The sequence below is a fragment of the Talpa occidentalis genome, unplaced genomic scaffold (genome assembly GCF_014898055.3).
Source record: "Talpa occidentalis isolate TD23 unplaced genomic scaffold, MPIMG_talOcc4v2.1 talOcc4.5, whole genome shotgun sequence".
Lineage (NCBI taxonomy): Eukaryota > Metazoa > Chordata > Mammalia > Eulipotyphla > Talpidae > Talpa > Talpa occidentalis.
Genome location: NW_023604861.1, coordinates 114648442 through 114671084, shown reverse-complemented (window position 1 = coordinate 114671084; position 22643 = coordinate 114648442). Strand labels below are relative to the sequence as shown.

At 42.2% G+C, this 22643-nt stretch overlaps 1 protein-coding gene across 2 annotated transcripts; it reads right to left on the bottom strand.

Moving 5' to 3' along the window:
* Positions 1-178: 178 nt before the first annotated feature.
* LOC119259366 (cytochrome c oxidase subunit 7A-related protein, mitochondrial) lies at positions 179-13690 on the bottom strand. Of its 2 annotated transcripts, none has more exons than XM_037528160.2 (3): positions 5919-5964; positions 3572-3703; positions 179-1500 (listed from the first exon to the last, which is right to left on the bottom strand). In XM_037528160.2, exons 1-3 carry the CDS (start codon positions 5940-5942, stop codon positions 1360-1362), a joined length of 297 nt encoding a protein of 98 aa, XP_037384057.1. In that variant the 5' UTR covers positions 5943-5964; the 3' UTR covers positions 179-1359. The 2 variants fall into 2 exon arrangements, with proteins under 2 accessions (XP_037384057.1, XP_037384056.1); XM_037528159.2 differs by lacking the exon at positions 5919-5964 and adding an exon at positions 13559-13690 and having other exon boundaries at positions 180-1500.
* Positions 13691-22643: the final 8953 nt, after the last annotated feature.

Genomic DNA, 22643 nt, shown 5'->3' with positions numbered 1-22643 from the left:
AGCTGAGCAAAACCTAAATATACACATATGTACATTCGTGTGTGCCTGTGTTTGTGAGAAAAAGCAAAGGCGACAATAGCCAGTCATCTAATAAAGGACATACAGTGTATATTGTACTGTTCTTACAATCTTTTTATAGTCTAATTTTTCAAAAATTTAGAAATATTAGCACAGAAGAAAGTTTAGACCTATAAAAATGAGAGCTTCCTAACCTATAAGAATGCTTCTGTTTTCAAACACTATTTTATCCCCAGTTAAGAGGTCACTATTCTTTGCTATTGCAAGATACAGACCACAAGTTTATACATCATAAAACTCTACTTTTTTCAGCTATTTCAACCTATATTTCAAAATATAGGGTATGTGAAGTCTACCAATTGTGATAGTACAGGAAATTAATGTCTAAATGAACAGTGTGTTACAGGCACATTTCATAAGGGGCCAGAAGGTTCCATATAAGGAACCATATGGTAACCATCAATATGCCATTAGCTTCCTATTATTTGATTTTAAGGAACCATTTTGTAAAGATTATCTGGTGCCTAATTAAAAACAAATTAGAATCAGGTTTAAGATGTCTCTGGTATTCGGAAATTACTTTAAAAAGGTCATTTAAAAGGACTTCAAACTTGAGATTTTTCATTCATGTATTTATTCCACAATCAAAATAAATCATAATTTAAAGCCATAACATTTTTAAAAGGTAAAGGAGAATTTGTCACAGCTGCATTAATGAAACAGACATCAGTCTAAAGTGCAACACTAAACAGGTGTTCTCTGTTCCCATGGTGGAATAAATACATAACAATTATACATAAATTTTCAGTCACGATCTGAGATGAGGCAAAAACCCTTTGAAACATACTGCCCAATGAATAGAAGCAGGCTGCAAATAATTTCTATTAACATTTTACTGCATGAGTACAAAATCCCCAAGGCGACTACTAACTCAAACCCCTCATTTTCAAGCACCTGGTCTTGGCTTCTGTCTTCCTTCCTCAGTCACATCCAAATCCAGAAAGACTTCTACACCCGCATGCTCAACCGCATAAGTCCCCATGGACCTCAGCACACACTGTTGTTAACGAGCCTGTGTACAGCCTTCATCCAGCACCACCAGGGAAATCAGGACCCCAAACAAGGAGAGCAGCAGCATTTCTTTAAACAAGTTTTAACTGTTGAATGAGCTCTGAAAGGCCATGTGAATTTCATAAACAAGCCAAAATGTTGTCTTAATATCTGTTTCTTGTAAAATGTTAAGCAGGCATTCAAGTAAAAAAAAAAAAAATTACAGAAACAATGAAAAATGAAAATTCAAAGGGTTTATGCCAAAAAGCAAACCAGTCCTATGCAGCTGACTCATTTGTTTCTGGGTTGTGAAGCCATGTAGAGGGCAATCAGGCAGTAGATGGTCCCTCCCACTGTCAGTGCCATGGTGGTCCGGTAAAGCATTTGGTCAGGCAGGCCTCGTTTCAGGTGAATAGGCACACCATCGGATCTCTTGAAAGCAAGAATTATTAAGGACAAGGTTGTTATGAAAAACATTTTACAATCAATAGGCTAACAAAGCACAAAAGTTTCCACCTCATAACTCATTAACACACTGCAGTGAGAAAAGCCCTGATTCAGTACGGAAATACTGACATTTTCTTATAAATGTGCTAAGGCTTATAATTCCAAAGTTATTTTCTAAAATGCAGCCTCCAAATCGTGCATGCAACAAATTCCAAATTTCTAAGGATTTTATTACATATTGCTTAACTAGGAAAGGAGCACTGGTGAAAATTTTTTTAAGAAGGTAAACTAAACAAAAAACTACAGGCATAAAAAAGACTCTCCAGGGTCTCCCCGGTGGTGCAGCGGTTGAGCGCTGGGTTGCGAAGCTGCCCGCAGCCTCTGCAGTGCCGGTTTGCTCCCCAGCTGCTCCCCGGGCACTGGAGGAGGGTCCCACATGGCGCGCAGACCTCTCCTGCCGCCCGCTGCTCCCCTCAGCAGTGTGCTTCGTCAGTCTGCCTATTCTGTTCCCAGCTCTGGCTCTGGTGAATTCTCTCACCCTCCCGCGCTTCTGACTGTACCCAGTGCTTGTATAAATAAATAAATAAATCTAAAAAAAAAAAAAAAAGAAAGAAAGAAATTAAGCAGCTGAAAATATTTAAAAAAGAAAGACTCTCCATTTAGGTTGACTTCTGATCATTAGTGAGTGAAGTCTAAGCACACCAGGTCAATTACTCATTCAAATCCATTTTGTATTCAACTGACTTCATTCTGATAAGCCTGTTAAAAACCCCCACTTAATAATGAGATTCCAAAATATTTAACCCATTATCTTGCAGTCTCCAAATTCCCTCTCCACAGCAACTCAAGACCCCAAATGCCTGCTCAGGTCTTACTTTTCAGATAAAAGGGGACTGAACACATCAAAAGTTTCTATGTTGGTACTGCATCAGGACATATTTTTGAGGAGCAACAACAGAAACAAGCATTGACACTCCCATATAGATGTATATGGATATATATCAGGTCAATGACCTCTCAATTATCTATATAGAAATTGTTAATATTTAAAGAGCCAATTCTGGCATCTCTCTGTTTTATCAGCAAACCCAAACCTCCTCTAGTTCTAGCAACAGTTCAGTGAATTTTATTATCAAAAAGAAGTAGAAGAAAACTTTCTGCCAAATGTCATTGCATGTGCACAAAGTCAAATATATATTGGATTATTCAGTGTTGTTATGCACGCTAGTGCTTCCTCCATCCACAGGATAATCAACAATTATATATGTAATTTGAAAACCTGCATATTCTTAAATACAGATGCAAAAATTAATCACCCTTCCCTCTTAGCAGTTTCTACTACAAAACCGTTCTAGTTTATGGCTCAAGAGAATTCTACTTAAGGGAAAAGAGGAAAAGTGGGTAGTAAACTAGATTAAGACTCAGTTTCATAGGGTTTTTTGTTCTTTTTTTAAGATTTATTTATTTATGCATACAAGAGCTGGGGTGCAGGCCAAAAATGCAGTAGGTGAGAAGATTCACCAAAGACAGAGTGGGGAGCAGAACAGGCAGATGTAATGAAATACACTACTGAGGGGAACGGCAGATGAGGCAGGGGAGGTCTGCTGGGCCATGTGAGTCACCTCCCAGGCCAGAGATCGAACTCGTGCTGCAGTGACTGTAGATAGCTTCATAGCGCTGCGTCTTAACCCCTTGCACCACCATGGAGGCCCCTCATAGGGTTTTGTTTTTTTTTTTTAAAGATTTACTGATTTATTTATACAAGCACTGGGTACAGTCAGAAGCGTGGGAGGGTGAGGGAATTCGCCAGAGCGGAGAGCAGAACAGGCAGAAGGACCGAAATACACTGCTGAGGGGAGCAGCGGGCAGCAGGAGACGTCTGCGCGCCATATGGGACACTCGCCCGGCGGCCAGGGATCGAACCAGTGCTACAGAGGCTGCGAGCAGCTTCGCAACCCAGCGCTCAACCGCTGTGCCACCAGGGAGGCCCCCCTCATAGGGTTTTTAAAGTCTATCTGTTGCAAAGATTTCTCTGTTCTAACGCGTATTCTCTCACCTGGAAAAATTTTTGCATCTCTGGAACTTTGTTTTTCCCAACATAATCATATGCAGTAGCATCAGAAGTCAGTTTAGTTGGTGTGGCAAATATGATAGGCGGTGCTTCTCTGGAAACCACAGGCCTTAATCCCTGTACGAAAAAAGAAAATGTCAAGTTGAAAGCATGTCTGGGCCTCTGAACAAAACTTTCAAGGCGCAGGCTGTCTGGAATAGAAGAGGCAGTTGTTACTCAACCACACGAGAGGGAAGGAAGGTATCTCTAACATTACAAGGCTTTTCTTTTTTTTTTTTTTTTTTAACTTTATTTATTTATTTATTTGTTTGTTTTGTTTATATGCACTGGGTACAGTCAGAAGCGCGGGAGGGTGAGAGAACTCACCAGAGCCAGAGCGGGGAGCAGAGCAGGCAGAAGGACCGAAGTACACTGCTGAGGGGAGCAGCGGGCGGCAGGAGAGGTCTGCGCGCCATGCGGGACCCTCCTCTGGTGGCCGGGGAGCAGCTGGGGATCAAACTGGTGCTGCAGAGGCTGCGGGCAGCTTCGCAACCCAGCGCTCAACCGCTGCGCCACCGGGGAGGCCCACAAGGCTTTTCATTTTAAGTTTAATGTGAAAATTCTTAAATTTTCAATAGAACACCCGCTTTTCCCAGAGCAAACTGTCAGAACAACTGTCTGCTATTAAGATGGAGGAGGATGCAAAGGGTGAGAGAAGCAACAACAAAAGTTCATTATGAGCTTCTAGAAATACCTAATGTGCCTATATTCTTATCAAACCAATAAAATCTTTATAACCTGTATTAACTTTTAATTAGATTTTAAGAGTTTTAATGGCTGTTCCTTTTCTCCTTTGGGTGAAGTTATACACAAATATGGAATCTGTAACCTTAAAATGGACTTAACACTAAGTGAAGTAAGTCAGGAGAAAGACAAATACCAGATGGTTTTAGTTACATGTGGAATAGAAAGAAACAAAACAAAGGATCAGACAAAACCAAAGCAATAATAAACCCCTGACCTCTGGCTGCAACAGAGGCAAGCAGGAGATGCAGCAGAGGAGGGAGGAGGCCCAAAGGAGCATAGTGGAGGATTACTGGGGCTCTGGTGGTAGGTACAGTGTGAAAACACATATTTGAGAGGCTTTAGCATACAACACCTAAAACAAATACAATGATGTAAATCAACGTTACCTCAATAAAAAAATATAAGACATTTAAAAGAAAAAGACAAAGGCCAAAAATAGGAAAGGAAAATACCAGTGTTCTCATCTGTGCATGTGTGTAATAGCTATAAGAGCTACCACTGAAAGGACTGTATGGTAATAAACATGTACCTAAAGCAGGTATTTACGGAATACCTGAATACGGCAGGTACTCACTAATATATCTGAGGGTTAAATGGATTTAAGGGTTAACATAAGTTTGCTATTTGTAGTTTCTGCAGTGACACGGGTAAAGGAAGGACAAATGCAGGCTTAAAAAGAACCCAGTAGGGGGAGAAAAACAGAATACCTTGAAAACATTACACTAAATATAAGAAGCCAGTCACAAAAGACCACATATTATATAAACCCATTCACAGGAAAATCCAGAAGAGGGAAATCTACAAAAGACAGAAAGTAGATTATAGTCTGCTTAAGGCTACAGAGAAATGTAGGGGGGGTGGTGGTGGTATAGTGATAGTTGAAGGATCCAGGTCTCTTTCTGAAGTGATGAAAATGCTCTAGAACTGACATGGTGATGACTGTACATTATCTGTGAGTACACTAACAACCAATGGAATGTACACTTTAAATGATCAATATATGATACTTGGATTATCTCTCAATAAAGTTACTAATGTCATATGTAGAATATACTTATAAAAAATGAAACATTTAAGAGGGTCTCCCTGGTGGCACAAGGGGTTAAGCACCACACTATGAAGAAACCGCAGCCACTGCAGCATGAGTTCAATACTGGCCGGCCAGGGAGCAACCCACACGGCACAGCAGACCTCTCCTGTCTTGCCCGCTGCTCCCCTCAGCAGTGTATTTCATCAGTCTACCTGTGTTGTTCCCCACTCTGTCTCTGGTGAATCCTCTCACCCCCTGCATCTCTGGCCTGTACCCCAGCTCTTAAATGCATAAATAAATAAATCTTTTAAAAAAATTAAACATTTAAAAGGAACCTAAAGGGAACTGTGGTTTTCTCCCTGACAGAGTCAATCTATAGTAGCTCACCAAAATAACCTGCCTAAGGAGCAAAGAGTTACAAACCATAAAGTAACATCCTTTTATTAAATTCTAGCTAGGACAAATAAAGCAGAGTTCAAGCCTAGCCTCTGCCATTTTATAAATGAAAAAGGAAACCTTTGCCCAAGTTGACACAGTCATCAGACCACAGGTTCTTGAGCCCTTCTAGGACATATCTAGAATTCTGAAAACAGAATATTGGAAACAGAATATTGAAAACCTCAATGTTCTCCCACCAGGCAGCCCTTAGAATCAAAAGGGCAACAAAAGTTATTTGGCTTCCATTTCTTCTCACACAGTCCCATAAATAGGAATGAATCACTGTCTTTTTTCTGTACTACACGCACTCTTTCAATATATATTACTGAGCACTTATACTTTGTTGAACATATACAATGAGTAAGATAAAATCTCTGCCATTATGGATATTAACGTTATAAAATAACTGTAGCTAATATCTACCAAGCTCTTGTTAAGTGACCAGCATCATATTAAATATTTCATCTCATTTAATCATGAATGCACCCCTAGGGATATGTAACTATTTTCACTTTACAGAGGAGAAAACCGAATCAAAGAAAATCAAATTTCAAACTCACGCCTCTCTAAAGACCAGAGGCCTGGCTTTTAAGTATTCCACTACCTGCCCTTGCCGTTGCCCCTTAACTATTGCTTACAAACAAGAATCCGTACAAAGAGAAAGCTTGGTGAGTAAGCATTTAGCCTATATCTAGTACTTAAACACACTCAGGAGGCAGAGAAAGGAACTGGGGCCCTAACTACAGAGATAACAAGGCAAAAGGAATCTCATTGAACTGGGGAATTTTAGATACTCTTACTCTGTGAGCTCTTTGTATTTTCTCCTAATGATCATTTCCCCTTGAATGAAAAAATCTTAAAAGTCTTCCTACCAAGCATTTATAAAAGTGGTCTGAAATTAAATTCATGTTTTGCCAGGAGCATTTTTATTTTTTTTTCTTTTTTCCTCTTCTAAAGATTTATTCATTTATTCATCCATTCATTCATTCATTCAGCATATAAGAGCTGGGGTACAGGCCAGAGGTGCGGGGGTGGGGGTGGGGGTGAGAGGATTCACCAGAGGCAGAGAGGGGAGCAGAACAGGCAGATCCACTGAAACACATCGCTGAGGGGAGCAGCGGGTAAGGCAGGAGACGTCTGCTATGCCATGTGGGTCGCTCCCTGGCTGGCCAGGGAATCGAAATCATGCTGCAGTGGCTGCAAACAGCCCCACAGATTGTGTCCTAACCCCTGGCGCCACCAGGGAGGCCCTGCCAGGAGCATTTTTAGATGGGATTACACCTAGCTTCTTTGTGTTTGTTCACCCATCAAATGTTCACAACTACAGCAGTTTTTGGACAATTATCATCTGGAAACGGGAGTAACAGCCACCTTAACAGTCTCAAATAGTTCCATATTTCCATTTATAATATAAAAGTTAGAATATCAATATTTAAAGTTACCTAAAAATCCATTGCCTTATCACATCAACTATTAATAGTTGTATATTCTCCAGTCTTTTTCCCAGGTATATTTAAGTATCTTTACAGAGAGCGTGTAAAATCCTATATTCGGTTGTTCTCATTTATTAATTAGCATTTTGTTCAGCTTCTTACACAATCTTCACAACTAAATTTACTATAAATGAGACATTATGATCAGCCCATGTTACAGATGATTAAAACAACTCAGAGATGCCACAAGGGAGATGGAATTCTAACCCACTTTTATTACACCACAGGATAAATAAATCCGTTGATTTGGCCATACAGATAAAACAGATACAGTAGTGAGGTATTGCAACTACTCACTATTAAACCTCCTCACAATTTGAGAGCAATCAATATTTCCAATGTTTACAGAGCTAGACAGGACAAGCACTAGGGTTCTCAAGCACTAGGGCTTTCAAGCATGGACTGGACCAGGAAGTTGTATTTACAGAAAAGGGTCTAGAGTAAATTCCTTCACCTTCTCTTCCAGTGCTAAAGTTGACAGTAACTTAAAAGCTCAAATACCTCTGCTCATCTCAAAAAATGGCAATGCTATCTTTCCGGGTACTCCAAAACTTTGAAATTATTAATACTTCTTGCTCACACACCGCAAGTCCTTTTAGTTCTATCTTCAAAATGTATTCAGAATCTGATTGCTTCTCACCTATCTCCACTAATCTATACTCTGCTCAAACCCCTGGACTTTTACAATGGCCTCCTAATTGGTCACCCTGCTCTCATTTCCAGGACTCTACTATTAATGCAGTAACCAGTGATTTTGTGAAAACAGATGATGTCACTACTCAGCTGACATACTCATGAAGGCATCCCACCTCACTGAGAAAAACTCCAAAATTCTTGCAATGTCTTTCGGGGCTCCACAACATGCACCCCTCAATATTTCCCCTTATATCTTCCTTTTTCTGCTCCAGTTCACTTTACTACCCAAGCGTGTTCTATCTAGAAAGCTCTTTATGTGGCTTGCACCCTCAACTTCCATCAGGATTTTGCCCGTTACCTTCTCAGTGAAACCTAATGTTTCTACCCTTTTAAAAACTGCATGTCCTCCCTCTTATCCTGCCTCTCCCTTTCTTGCCTTATTTTTCTCCACAGCACTCATCACTATCTAACATACTCCATTCTGCTTTGTTTACTGTGTCTCCCCCTACTGCAATGGAAGGCTCAGGAGGGCAAGATTTGGCATGTTTTGTTCACTACTGTTATTTCCCAAGAAAAGTGACTGGCACAGAGTGTACATTCAGTAAATATTTGTTGAACTGTATAAATCTACAAAAGAAGAATTGAAACTTCGGAACCAAAGTCACGTAAATCAGCATTTGATGGTAAATTCTCCCACAACTCCCACAGCAACAGCAAAACAGCTGAACACTGTTGTTAAAATAGACTAAGTAACAATCACAGGTTTTACTTTTAATATCAAATCTCTTAGCTGTTTACACAATCACTACCTCTACAATTAAGAGCGCAGTTCTACCCACCTACACACACACACGCACACACACGCACAGAGCCATTCAACCACAGCCACATTTAGTAGTTGAATTCTTCCTAGTCTACTTAAGTTGCTCCAAATTTTTAAAGTATAATTTTTCCCCCAAGTTTTCCTTTACTTCTACCATTCAGTTTGTGAAGGAGGGAGAATTACCCCCCCAAAAAAATGTAATTTTTAAATGCTAGAAACCCAAAACATACTCTTTTATGACTAAGAAACAAGGTTCAATCCAGTGACTCAGTCCTTCATTTGTTCCAGCCAGATGTTACCACCGCCAAGATACCCCAAGATCTTACTCTGCACACCCAAAATTTACCCAGTTTCTTTCACATGCCAGCTCAGGAGCAACCTGTTCTTTGTGGAAAGCTCTACCAGCCTTCCAATGCCAGGCCATCTTGCAGTCCTCCTTCCTCATCCCTAAAAACTTCTCTCAACTCAATGCTAAATCGTTATCGCCCAGACCTCTAATACTTTCTCCATTCTTACATACCAAACTATCTTATGGGTATAACAGGCATTCCTGACATGAGACTCTCCCAGTGAGATTATCTTTTCAAAGTGTAGATCTGGTCATGGTACTTGCTTCTCCATCATGAACTTTTCATGAAACTGAAGCTAAGAAGCACTCCTTCGTTTCACCTCTGGATAAAACTCTACAACTTTCTGCATCAAGTTGCTTGATGGCACTGATATCTCACAAAATTAAGTCCAACCATGCTATGTACTTCATAATCTATCTCCCTCCACAACCCAAACTCAACATGCTCTCTCCTTCATTCTCACAATTCTCTTTAGCTACAATATCATTCTGCCATCTCAACTAGGACAGGAATTACTAGGTCATATGCTAAAATTACATTTAACTTTTTAAGAAACTACCAAACTGTTTTCCCAAGTGGCAGCACCATTTTACAACCCTTACAGTAATGTAGTGGGGTTGCAGGTTTCCACATTTGCCACTAACACATGTTGTTTGCCCTTGAATTTAACAGATATCAAGTGGTATTGAAATTAGGACCCCACAGCACAAGCGGAAGGGCTACCAGGTGCAGATGGTAGAATGAATGAGCTATGAGAATGATTGAGCTATGAGCTGATTAGTGCTAAATGGTCTAACATGCCATAGGATTGAAGATGATCCAATCAGACTTATGGGTGGGGCACCCAGAAAGACGATATAAGTCAATGCAGGCACCAGCTTGGGACTCTGTTCCTGTCTCCAAAAAAGGAAGAATAAAGAAAAAAGCAGCAGCAGCTGACAGCTGAAGAAAGCTGAAGAGCTCTGCAGAGGCCTGGGGCCACTGTCTTCTAGCCCTACCTAAAAAGGAGCACCAAAGGCTCCGGCCCTAGTGTCTCAAAGAGCTGTTGTTGGTGTGGGCCAACAACTCACAAAGAGCTGTTAATGCTGGTATATCTTACACTGCCTTCTAGTGACTGGTAATGACTAGTGGTGACTGGGACTAGTGGCCAGTCCTACCCAGCACTGTTGACAAGGGACCAGCACTCTGTGTCTACATCCCCTCTGAAAGCTGTTAACCGATCCTGTTTATTGGGTACTGCCTCCCAGTGCTGCTGCCTCTATTGCTGTCTGGTCCAGCATCTGGTGCTGTCCATCCTCACCTTCAGACTGTTGCTGCAGGTTATCTCAGCAGCCCCACCTGGAAGCACCTCCAGCTGTACTGAAGTTGGCTCCTGGCCCGCTGCTTGCTAGCATCCAAGCCCTCATTGACAGGACAGCAAGATCTTGGATGAGCCACCTTTCATTTGGAACTTCTGGACACTGTGGACACTAACTGGGGTGAGAGAGCCGGCCACTTGTGGCCTTAGAAACTTTGTTACCCATTTGTTAAATAAACCCCACTGTTGTTGTTCCCTGAGGCTGAATGGTCTTGTACTTGTGCATGAGGGTAAAAAAGCCCACCTTGGCCCTTCCTCTACTGAGGCTGCAGCACCCTATAGCTCTGTTTCAGTATCTCATTGTAATTTTGATTTGCATTTCCCTAATGACCAATATTATCTTTTCACTTGCTTATTGGCTTCACTTTATTTTTATTATTTTTTAAAGATATATTTATTTATACAAGCACTGGGTACAGTCAGAAGCACGGGAGGGTGAGAGAATTCACCAGAGCCAGAGCGGGAAGCAGAACAGGCAGAAGGAACGAAGTACACTGCTGAGGGGAGCAGTGGGTGCAGCAGGAGAGGTCTGCGCGCCACGTGGGCCCCTCGCCGGCGGGCAGGAATCGAACCGGCGCTGCAGAGGCTGCAGGCAGCTTCGCAGCCCAGCGCTCAACCGCTGCGCCACCAGGGGAGGCCCTCACTTTATTTTTAACATAGGACACAGAAAGACAAGGAAATGCTTTTCAACCAACCACTGAAAAATACCCTCACCACACTTACTTGCCATCAATCTCTACCTGTACTATTGTTAGAGAACTAGCTTTTCCTTATTAGGTTATTTAATGCATATTACGTTATTCTCTTTATATAACACTGCAAGGTAGAAGCATCTACGTTTCACAGTGTGCTAATGTTTCCAAGAAAGGAAAAACTGAAGTATTCCTAATTACCAAAGTCAGAACACCTGGTTTGGAGGGTGCCTGTCACAATTACTCTGAAATCTACAATTCATATAAAGCCTACACAATATTACTTCCTTCAACATAACTTAAGAAATCCTTAAGTAACAAGTTCAAATTCCCAAGAGAAACAATTCAAGCTGTGCTGAAAATCTGAAAGCCCTATCCATACTAAACGGATCTCGGAGTACTCTCTGCTCTTGAGTGCCAATTTAATTTCAATCTGTCACTTTTAGTATAAAACATCACTTTTTCCTTCTTAGATAACAAAACCTAAATAATGGTAAAAATCAAGAGAACATCTACAACCACCAACAGACTTGATCAACTGTGATTTATTTATACAATGAAATCCTACACAGCAACAAAAAGAAAACATGTGATATGAATGAACTTCAGAGAAAAAGCCTTACACAACAGTACCATACAGTTACTTTTATCTGAAATTTAAAATTTACTATAAATAGGCAAAACTATTTATAGTAATAAGTCAGAACAGGAAGGTGGACAGGGATTGACAGGGCAAGAGTAACAGGGAACTTTCTAGGGGTGATGGAATGTTCTGTATGTTAACAGGGGTATGGTTTACAAAGCTCATACTTTTGTCATGAACAAAAGTATGTTCATGTACATACTTTAAAATCTACACTGAAAAATATATTTTCTTTTTGGTAGAGAAGATATGATAGAAATAGCTATTTTCCTATAATCGGTACAAGATCACAGCTGCCAATGCCTTCTTTAGAACTTGCTATTATTTTTGTTTCAATAATGCGGATTCTCCTTCTAACCCTGGATTGTTCTTTTTGACAAATTTCCTCCACCATCCCCAATGTTTTTGTTGTGTAATTATATTCCCACCTTTTTCTCCTACAGACTCCCTGAGTGATGTCTCCACCACAGATTCCACCACCACCTACCACATCTATTAAAGGCCACAATGAAAATCCAAATGCTACCAGACATAACAGGTCACCACAAATTCAACATTTATAAACCTGAACCCTTTCTCCACAATACCACACCCACAAAAACTGCCTTTCCAGCTCCCTCCCCATCCTACTTAATAGTGTATCTAATCTTAGATTGAAATTCTCACCCTTAGGCAAGCTGCAGTATCCCACAGAAAAAGTTGCAATAATGACTCTTCCTTTACAGCTGCACCTGGGACCCACACTGTTCAAGTCCAGTTTTCCAAATGCATACTTCAACCCTTCCCACACTGAGGATAGGAATATGACAGGGTCTTGCACTTAGCTTCAGGGGAAAAGTTATATTCCGGGGAAAAGTTACTCATCCAGTACCAGTCACCTGCTTAATACTGTTTGCCACCTGACAAACACCTCATTTAACCTGGACTAAAACTTCTCCAGGTGAAACTCAACGTATTTACCTAGTCAAGGTCATAAAACCAAAGTAGCCAAACCAGAATTTTGAGGCCAAATTAAATGCAGGAATGTAAACTTCATCTCTACACCACAGCTGGAAATTCAAACTCTAAAATGGCAAAATGTGAGTGAATGCGGAAGTTTTTTTTTTTTTTTTTTTTTTTAAAAAGGGCATTTGTTAACAATGGGAAAGTGAAAGCTCCGTGCATGTAACTGCTCAAGCTCACCTGGAATTTGAAGGAACTCATGAATCCCTTCTGCCCCTATGGTTTCCCTCGGTGGCATCATCCCAGCTCCCCAAATGCTTAGACGAGGCAACCTTTGGGGTTGCATCAGGGATGTGTGTATGGGGGAAGGGGGTAGAAGAAGGGGGCGGGAATAGGGGTTGACAATGGGGCACTGAGGAGACCGAAACCATGTTTCCTGAAATAGAGGAGAGCCTAACTTTGGACTCGGCCGGGTGGCATTCTGGACGCCGCGGACCCCACGAGTCACCCCAACACCCACAAGCAACGAGCCTGGGGGTCACCTTGACACCTGCTGAATGCCACAACCAACTTCCGCGCCAGGACAGCCCCGCCGCAACAGCAGCTACATAATTAGAAGTTTCTTTGGCCGCAACAAGCCGATATAGAGGCGCGGACAAATGCAGGATGAAATAAACCGAACCGCTGGCAGCAACTTCGTCCCGTTAACGGCGCCTCAACTGCAAGGCGGAGAGGCTTGGGCCGCACTGCTCCTATCGGAGCCGGCGTGGCACTACCCATACCTGTGGGCTATAGGCGTCGGAAGCCCATGCTCCCGCCAGTTTCTGTGTGAAGCCACTAAACTTGTAGTACATGACGCCGGGTGTCCAGCCAGCCGCAGCCGCTGCCTGCGCGACCGCCCGAAGAGAAGGACCCCGCCTTCCTGGCTGTCGCCCGTCGGCACAGCCTAAGGACCCTGCTCCAGAAATTGGGCTGTCTAAATATCGCCTAACTTAAAACAAGCGCTCTTAAACTGTAATAGCCTACAAGTCGGATCCTCAGAATCGAAAAGGACAAGACCACCTCCAGAAAAGAGCATAAAACCGCAGGTTTGGGGTAGGTGGAAAATACGAAGTATCATCTTCCCCCCTATTTAGATTCGGGCAGTCTCAAGACGCCTTAGGAAATGCGCAAGCGCCTTGCGGACCAGCCCGTGGCTGAGGCGGCGGATTCAGCGGAGTCGATTTGGGGCGGGACCTAGTGAGGGTGTGGGCGGGGCCTAGCGCGGCTGTGGGCGGGACCTAGCGCGGCTGTGGGCGGGGCCCAGTGAGCACTGCCCTATGGGTGGGCAGAGGCAGTGCTGCAAGGCTGCAAGGTCGCCACCTAGTAGTTGCGTTAGAAAAGGTTATATTATTTTACCAAACTTGCTCTTAGCCTTATTCTTTCCTTCCTTATCCTGGTCACCTTGTGGATCGCTCCGCTCTCATTCGGTGAGCCCGAGTATGGCCCCATCGATCGAGCTTTGCGGGAAACCTAAGAATGAGAGAAAATTTGCAATCCCCTGCTGAGGCTCTTTAATACCTAGGGATGTGACCTATTTCGCCACAATAACTTAAAAATAAACCCCTGAACTGTGTGCAAAAGAAATGAATAGTGACCCAAACTTAAGGCACGGGGATAAAAATTTTGCAGTGTCACAAAACTCTGACGTGAATTTTATAGGAATTGTTACTCATCCTTTTGCTGGTCTCTGCCCTTTCAGATAAATGAGTTAGGGAGTAGAGGGCAGGTATATTAGAAAAACTTGAAACATCTGGACCTTGAGCTTGAAAGATCTGCAGCTACCATTTTCAGTTCTGGTAGTATTACTATTATTCAATTTAAAGAGGATTTTATTCCATATGATCCAGCAATTCCACTCCTAGGTATTTACCCAAAGGACACAGAAACATCAATTCCAAAGAACACCTGCACCCCTATGTTTATAGCAGCACTATTTACAATAGCTAAGCTTTGGAAACAGCCCAAATGCCCAAAAATAGATGACTGGATCAAGAAGATGTGGTACATATATACCATGAAACATTACTCAGCATTCAAAAAAGATAAACACATGCAATTTGCAGCAACATGGATGGTGCTGGAAGGGATCATGCTCAGCGAAATAAGCCAAAAAGAAAAAGAAAAATACCGGATGGTCTCACTCATAGCAGGAATCTAGAAAACTTAAATAAGGGATCAGGAAAATGAATAACTATAAGAAAGTGAAAATCAAAATCAACAAAAAACTATGAACCAGAGACACTTTTTGGGGGGTGGGGGCGGGAGGGGAGGGATTGGGGTCAGAATGGGGCATGTGCAGTTGTATGGGGAATATAAAAATAAAATTTATTATTTAAAAAAAAATAAATAAATAAAGAGGATTTTAAAGCTTCTACTCTGTGCAAGTGTAGGGTAAATGATTTTCAGGCTTTTCTGCCCTCCCCACATTAGGATTGCCCTGCCTGATGGGGCCCCTGCATTTGTTACATTGCTAGAAGTTGTGTTGTTTGCTTCTGTGGGCCATGCCTGCAGTATTGAGACATTGGCCAAGGAAAGAAGAGGCAGGAGAGAGAAGGGAAGAAGGAAAACCAGAGAAGCCCAGAGTGAAGACTTGCCAGGGGCTGGGAGGCCTACTGGCCTCCTGGCCACCAAACCCCCCAACCCCCCTCACCACCCCCTACCTGCCATGTACCTGGTTGCTGCACTACATATAAAAGCTCAATAAAAGTCTGAGAAAGCCACCGGGAGCTCCCGTACTTAATAAAAGGAGTGTACTAGTTTCTGAACTTTAGAGGTAAGATTTTTTCTTAGCTTTAGCATCTAACCAGAGATTTTTCACAAGCATCTTATAGTACCTTTATGAAGCATGTGGTGAACAATGGGCAATACTAACTAAGCTGTATATAGCATTTTTTTTTTTTTATAGAGGCATGCTTTATTTATTTGTTTGCTGGTTTGTTTGTTTGTTTGTTTATACATGCACTGGGTACAGTCAGAAGCACGGGAGGGTGAGAGAATTCACCAGAGCCAGAGCGGGGAGCAGAGCAGGCAGAAGGACCGAAGTACACTGCTGAGGGGAGCAGCGGGCGGCAGGAGAGGTCTGCACGCCATGTGGGACCCTCCTCCGGTGGCCGGGGAGCAGCCGGGGATCGAACCGGCGCCACAGAGGCCGCGGGCAGCTTCGCAACCCAGCGCTCAACCGCTGCGCCACCGGGGAGGCCCTATAGCATTTTTCATAAGCAAACTCATTTAATCTTTACAACAATCCTATGAGGAGGTGCTATTATCATCTCCATCTTAACACTACAAGAAAATGAGGCCCAGAAATGTTATGTAACTTGCCCAGGTCAGCTATTAGTGACAGAGCTAAGGCCTGTCTCAGGAGTTTGTGCTTCTAAGCACTGCATTATAAATCAATATAAATCCATCCTGACAAGAAGAGAATGAAGACCCAGTACTCCAGAATTAGAGTGTACACCAGCAGGTGTAAGCCCAAATTCAGGACTGCCAACACTCTGAAGAACAAAGGTTTCAACATATTCATAAGATCTGCCATACCGGGCCTCCCCTGGTGGTGCAGGTGATTGAGCGCCGCGCTGTGAAGCTGTCTGCAGCCTCTGCAGCGCCGGTTCAATCCCGGCCGGAGGCGAGGGTCCCACATGGCACTGCAGACCCCTCCTGTTTCACTGGCTGCTCCCTCAGCAGTGTAGTATATTTCGTCAGTCTGTCTGTTCTGCTCCCCGCTCTGTCTCTGGTGAATCCTCTCACCCTCCTGCGCTTCTGACTGTACCCGGGTTCTTGTATAAATAAATAAATAAATAAATCTTAAAAAAAAAATCAGCTGTACCAAAGTCACTGCTTTTACAAAGTAACATTGTGATATCATAGAAAAAACATGCAATTTGTGTTTCAGTCCCAATTTCTTCAAAGTTGAGTGATTTGTAACCAGTCATTTCCATTTCTGAGCCTTGTTTGTCTCTTCTGTAGGGTGGGAATCATCGTAATACCTTTCCTCACTAATGTTCTAAGAATCAACAGTTCAGTTATAAAGCTTATACAGATATTAAGTTGCTGATCTTACCTTTGAGTCATTTTACTTTCTCACAGCTCTTGGCTCTGTATAAGAATCTCAGTTAACTTTTCTTGGTTACTCTAAATTAAATTTTTTTCATTTTTTAAAAAGATTTACTTATTTATTTATTTTATTTATACAATAGCTGGGGTACAGGCCAGAGGCACGGGAGGGTGAGAGGATTCACCAGAGACACAGTGGGGAGCAGAACAGGCAGACGGATCGAAAGCACTGCTGAGAGGAGCAGCAGGGGCGACAGAAGAGGTCTGCCGCGCCATGTGGGAATCTCCCTAGCCAAACGGGAATCCAATCCGCACTGCAGAGGCTGCGGACAGCTTCACAGAGCTGTACTCAACCCGCTGCGCCACTGGAGAGGCCCTAAAATTGAATTTTAATTTACCTAATGATGGAACCACTCATACCAAAAGGAGAAAACAAATTTGTTAGCAAATATTGGGTGAAAGGAAAGAGCTTTCACAGAATCTAGATTGAACAGAGAAATTAAATGATTTAGGACAGTTCCCTGTCTCCATCCTACTGACACCTTAGACATATTTTGGAAGAAGAAGGTAGAGTGCATTCACCAACTTTTAGTAACACTAAGGTGTGCCAGCTACGGGAAGTACAAAGTTTCCTGTCAACACTGGTTATTTCCTTAAAGTTCCTGCCATCTGATTTTAAATCCAGCAAGACATAAATTAAGAATCCTGAAAATGTTACAACAGCCAGGCTGTTCAGTGGGAGATAAATGTCAGTAGCAGAGTGTGGGCTGGGATGTCACATGGAGTGGCTGATCATAGGAAGATTTTGTCTCCTTTCCTAAATAAAATGCAGCATACTCTGACAACACTAAAGCAACGTATTCTCAATCTTATTTGTATGTCCCACCCAACATCAAAGCTTGCTCTTTCTTTTATCATGATCCCTTCAGATTGTTCTCTAGTTTCTATTCTGAGGGGAAGTAACCACAATTCACAGTGCAGGCAAGCTTGTCAATCACCAAGTGATTTGAGTGAGTGCAAAAGCCACTCTGGCTCCAGTGAATCAGAATGCTGCTGCATCCCCATTTGTGAGGCCTGTGCGCTAATAGCCTCTGGCAGGCCGCTTTGTGAAAGCACTCAGGAATGGATGGAAGACCAATATAAATTTTAAATCGGCTTGTACTGAATGTAGATAGGAACTGCCTCCTTGTGAAATAGTTCTTAATTTTTTTAATTTTCTTTTTTTAAGATTTATTTATTTATGCATACAAGAGCTGGGGTACAGGCCAAAGGTATAGGGAGTGAGAGGATTCACCAGAGACAGAGTGGGGAACAGAACATGCAGACTAACTGAAATACGCTGCTGAGGGGAGCATTGGGAAAGACAGGAGAAGTCTGCTGCGCCATGTGGGTTGCTCCCTGGCCGGCCAGGGATTGAACCATGCTGCAGAGGCTGCGGATTGCTTCATAGTGCTGTGCTTAACCCCTGGCGCCACCAGGGGGGCCCAATTTTTTTAATTTTCTAATTCTCTTAGAATTGACTTTTTTAAATTTGACACTTGGTAGGTCTGGCAAAATTAAAGCCAGTGTAGGCCCTGTAGTAGCTGAGGTTATTGTGAGCTCTTTCTGATTCAGTCCATCCTTCCTGTCTTCAGAAGGGCTCATGTATCACCTGGCATTGGTGTGACCAGCTGGGGGGGAGAAATAAGAGTCCTGAGCTTTTGTTACAAGCTTATTTACCATGAAGAGTGTCTCTGCAGGACACAGGTGTCCAGGAAACCCTTCTTTCCCTCACTTTACTATTTCTTTTCTTTTCTTTTTTTTTGAAGATTTATTTATTTATGCCTATAAGAACTAGGCTCTAGGCCAGAGGTACTGGGGTTGAGAGGATTCACCAGAGCCAGAGTGGGGAGCAGAACAGGCAGGTGTATTAAAATACACAGCTGAGGGGAGCAGTGGGCAAGACAAGAGAGGTCTGTTGCACTATGTGGTTTGCACCCTGACTGGGGATTGAACTTGTGCTGCAGTGGCTGGCGAAAGCTTGTTAGCCCCAAGACTTTTTACCCCTGTGCCACCAGGGAGGCCCTCACTTTACTATTTTTTTGCAAAGTCCAAAATCTAGAAATTTTCTAACCTGAGGAAACACATTTGTGCATGTGGATTTAACCCATACTAAGGTAGTTTCCCTGACGGAACATGGACTATTGTAGTATTGTGTTGTGGTGAAGTGTTAACCTACTTGATTGTGATTTATATCTACTCTCTCTTAGGCCAAAAAAACAAACAAACAAAAAACAAAAAAGGTAGAAGAAAAAAATTTTCCAACATTTTAAACTGCTAATGATATCCCCAAGAAGAACATTGCCAGAAAATACTGGAAAACAAAATAGAGAATTGCATGCACTTTATGATTCGCAGAATGATACCTGTCATGCAATTATTTGGTAATTTTCATGTGGCAGAATTAGAAGTCTCAGCTGTCATTTCTTAGTGATTTTGTCAAATAAAGCCCTATTTGGTGTGGAAATTTTGTCTTTGAAACCTGAAATCTTGGTTATATCAGTATTACTGAAAAACAATTAAACCCTTGTTAAAGCATGGTATTTTTCATAGCAAGGGGGTTGAGGGTCTGCAGGGTGCATTGCTCACCCAAAGGAGGAGAAATGGCAGCTGGGATTGCAGTTGCTGGGACAGCTTTATTGCAGCACTAGAAGAACATATTGACATCAACTCCCTGCTCTGACCTTCTCCATGTTGAATGTCAATATGGTGTGTGAGGCTGCCTTACTTTTGCCTGCCTGCTTGTCGTTATGTGCAAGTCAAAAGCACATCCACAGAAATTATGGATTTAACTCAATTTTGACACATCACATTTCATTTCACTGGTTAAGAAAGGCTGAGGTATGACTCATAATTTATTTTAAATCATTTTAAATACACTTAATTATGCATAGAAAAAAGTTAAGATCCAGAACAAGATTCATGCAATTTTACATTAACATCATCTATAAAAATACATTATATAGAATGTTGTCCCATCCATAGAATGAAAGGATTAGCAGTGGCCCTCTCCAGTTTTAGGTCAGAGGGTGGTTCCTAATTATAGGAGATTCTCACGCTCCACTTCACATAGTCTGCAGTGTTGCACTGTTTTACAATGAGCATGTATTACTTTGTAAGTCCATATACACATATAATTATGACATCCTTAAAAGGCATAAAAATTAGAATTAAAAAATATTTCCACAGGGGCCTCCCTGGTGGCACAAGGGGTTGAGAGGCAGCAATATGAAGCTTATCCACTTATCCACTGCAGCGTGAGTTCAATCCCCTGCCAGGGAGGTGACCCACATGGCGCAGCAGACCTCTCCTGTCGCAACCACTGCTCCCCTCAGCAGTGTATTTCAGTCAATCTGCCTGTTCTGTTCCCCACTCTGCCTCTGGTGAATCCTCTTACCCCCCACATCTCTGGCCTGTACCCCATTTCTTGTATGCATAAAAAAATAAATCTTTTAAAAAAAATTTTCCAGGGCCTCCCCGGTGGCACAGCGGTTGAGCACTGGGCTGCGAAGCTGCCCACAGCCTCTGCAATGCCAGTTCATTCTCCGGCAGCCGGCAAGGGTCCCACATGGCGCACAGACCTCTCCTACCGCACCTGCTGCTCCCCTCAGCAGTGTTTCGTCGGTCTGTCTGTTCTGCTCCCCACTCTGGCTCTGGTGAATTCTATCTCATCCTCCCGCACTTCTGACTGTACCCAGTGCTTGTATAAATAAATAAATAAATCTTAAAAAAAAATTTTCTATATAGTATAAATACCAATTAATTTAGAATATTCTTTTATTGCCTCCTGCAGAGATGCAAGGAGCCTATTGAGTGACAGTGCCCAAGTATTAACGAGAAGAAGGATTACTCAAGGGCCATTCTGCCCACTAGAGGTGACACTATGTGATTCTTTTTTTTTTTTTTAAACTATTTTTTTTTTTTTAAATAGAGGCATGTTTTATTTATTTATTTATTCATTTGTTTGTTTTTGTTTATACATGCACTGGGTACAGTCAGAAGCGCGGGAGGGTGAGAGAATTCACCAGAGCCAGAGCGGGGAGCAGAGCAGGCAGAAGGACCAAAGTACACTGCTGAGGGGAGCAGCGGGCGGCAGGAGAGGTCTGCGCGCCATGTGGGACCCTCCTCCGGTGGCTGGGGAGCAGCCAGGGATCGAACCGGCGCTGCAGAGGCTGCTGGCAGCTTCGCAACCCAGCGCTCAACCGCTGTGCCACCGGGGAGGCCCGACACTATGTGATTCTTGATCACAATGTTGGAGAAAAGAAAGTATGACTGGATCGATGGGTGGATAGATGGATGCATGAATTAATAAATGAATGCACACTACCTCCACATGCTGCTGTGAGAAATGAGCAACCATGCTGAGTAGCTATGTATGTGAAAAAGTGGTGATCAAGCAGCAAAGAAGATTAAGAACCATATATCTGGAGCTCAAGAAGGTAAAACTTGAAGGATCATTTTCTTTTCAAGTAATAGAACTTTTTGCATTCAGAAAAAAAAATCTATCTCATTCTACCCAACATCAAAGCATGGGGTGCTCCATAGCTATCGAGAATATGCCCAGATCCCATCCCTGGACTAGATTTGTTACTGTAGGCTGGTTTCTTAACCTCTCTCAGTCATGGAATTAAGATTTCAACTTGACAGTGTGATTGCAAGGATTAAGTACAATGATATATGTGCTTGAAAGTTTAAAGAAAATATGGAATGTACAGAAGTGCACATTGGAAATAATATTGAGTAGAAATAGTAAAACTGGATTTATAGTCACTGACAGAATCCAAAAATTAATTTAGCATGATGAGATTTTTTAATTTATTGGATTTTGTGTTTGTATAAAGTTACCTGGCTATAATAAAAATTGCTCCCACTCACTTCTCCTTTCTGCTCTCCCATCTTCCTTGCTACTTTCCCCAAGAGTAACATTAGATAATGTCTATCCTATTAATAAATACTAGTTAAGGCATGGGACAACCAGACAGAGCTATCAGGTAAGAACACAGTGTGAAAAGATCCCCCAAAGACAAGGCATCTACTTGAAAGTTTGAGGGTTAAAGAGAGAATTTGAGTGTCCCACTGAAATAACAGCCAACTTTTTAAAATTAGCATCAAAATAAAAAAACACATCATTTTTCAAATGCCAAATCCATTATTTTACTTGTTTCCCCTTCCTCTTCTGATTCTTAAACAGAAAATTGACATTTCTTTAGTTTCTGCTAGAAACCAAAGTAACAGCCCTAAATACAGATCACCATCTGAAAAGGATAAACAGGTAACAGGCCAGCTTGAATTTAAATCCCAAGCCCTCCTCTAACCCCTCACTTATGGTGGGGAAGTTATTTCCCCACTGTGGTTCAGAGAAGTGAATTGAAGATTCCAGATCACAGGACTAGAAAGCATTAATTCACTAGCATGTGCAGCCCACCATGTGATTCCAGAATGACAAAGCGGGGAGATCAGCCTGAGTCTTCAAAAAAAGGAGAGGCCTCTGACTTCACTATTACAGTATAGGAAATAAAGCCACGGGAAAAATCGAGGAGTATGTCATGAATCTCAGGAAAGTGTCTAATGAAAGGTAAATCTCCCCTAAAAGAAGGGATGACATTCCCAAACCCCAACTAGAAACTCAGAAAATCCAAGTCAAGGGGAACTGGTTCTCTGCCTGGAACCCCAGCAACACCCCTGTCCTCGCTGGCTTTGATCCAAAAGAGGAATTTGTGAGCACACCATTCC

Bases quoted from the DNA above. Each gene is read 5' to 3' on its own strand.
- LOC119259366 (XM_037528159.2), bottom strand. From the start codon at position 13,630: ATGTACTACAAGTTTAGTGGCTTCACACAGAAACTGGCGGGAGCATGG. The intron at 3,704-13,558 runs GTATGGGTAGTG...TTTTTCGTACAG, and splicing joins CCGACGCCTATAGCCCACAG to GGATTAAGGCCTGTGGTTTC. The intron at 1,501-3,571 runs GTGAGAGAATAC...CTTGCTTTCAAG, and splicing joins AGATGCAAAAATTTTTCCAG to AGATCCGATGGTGTGCCTAT.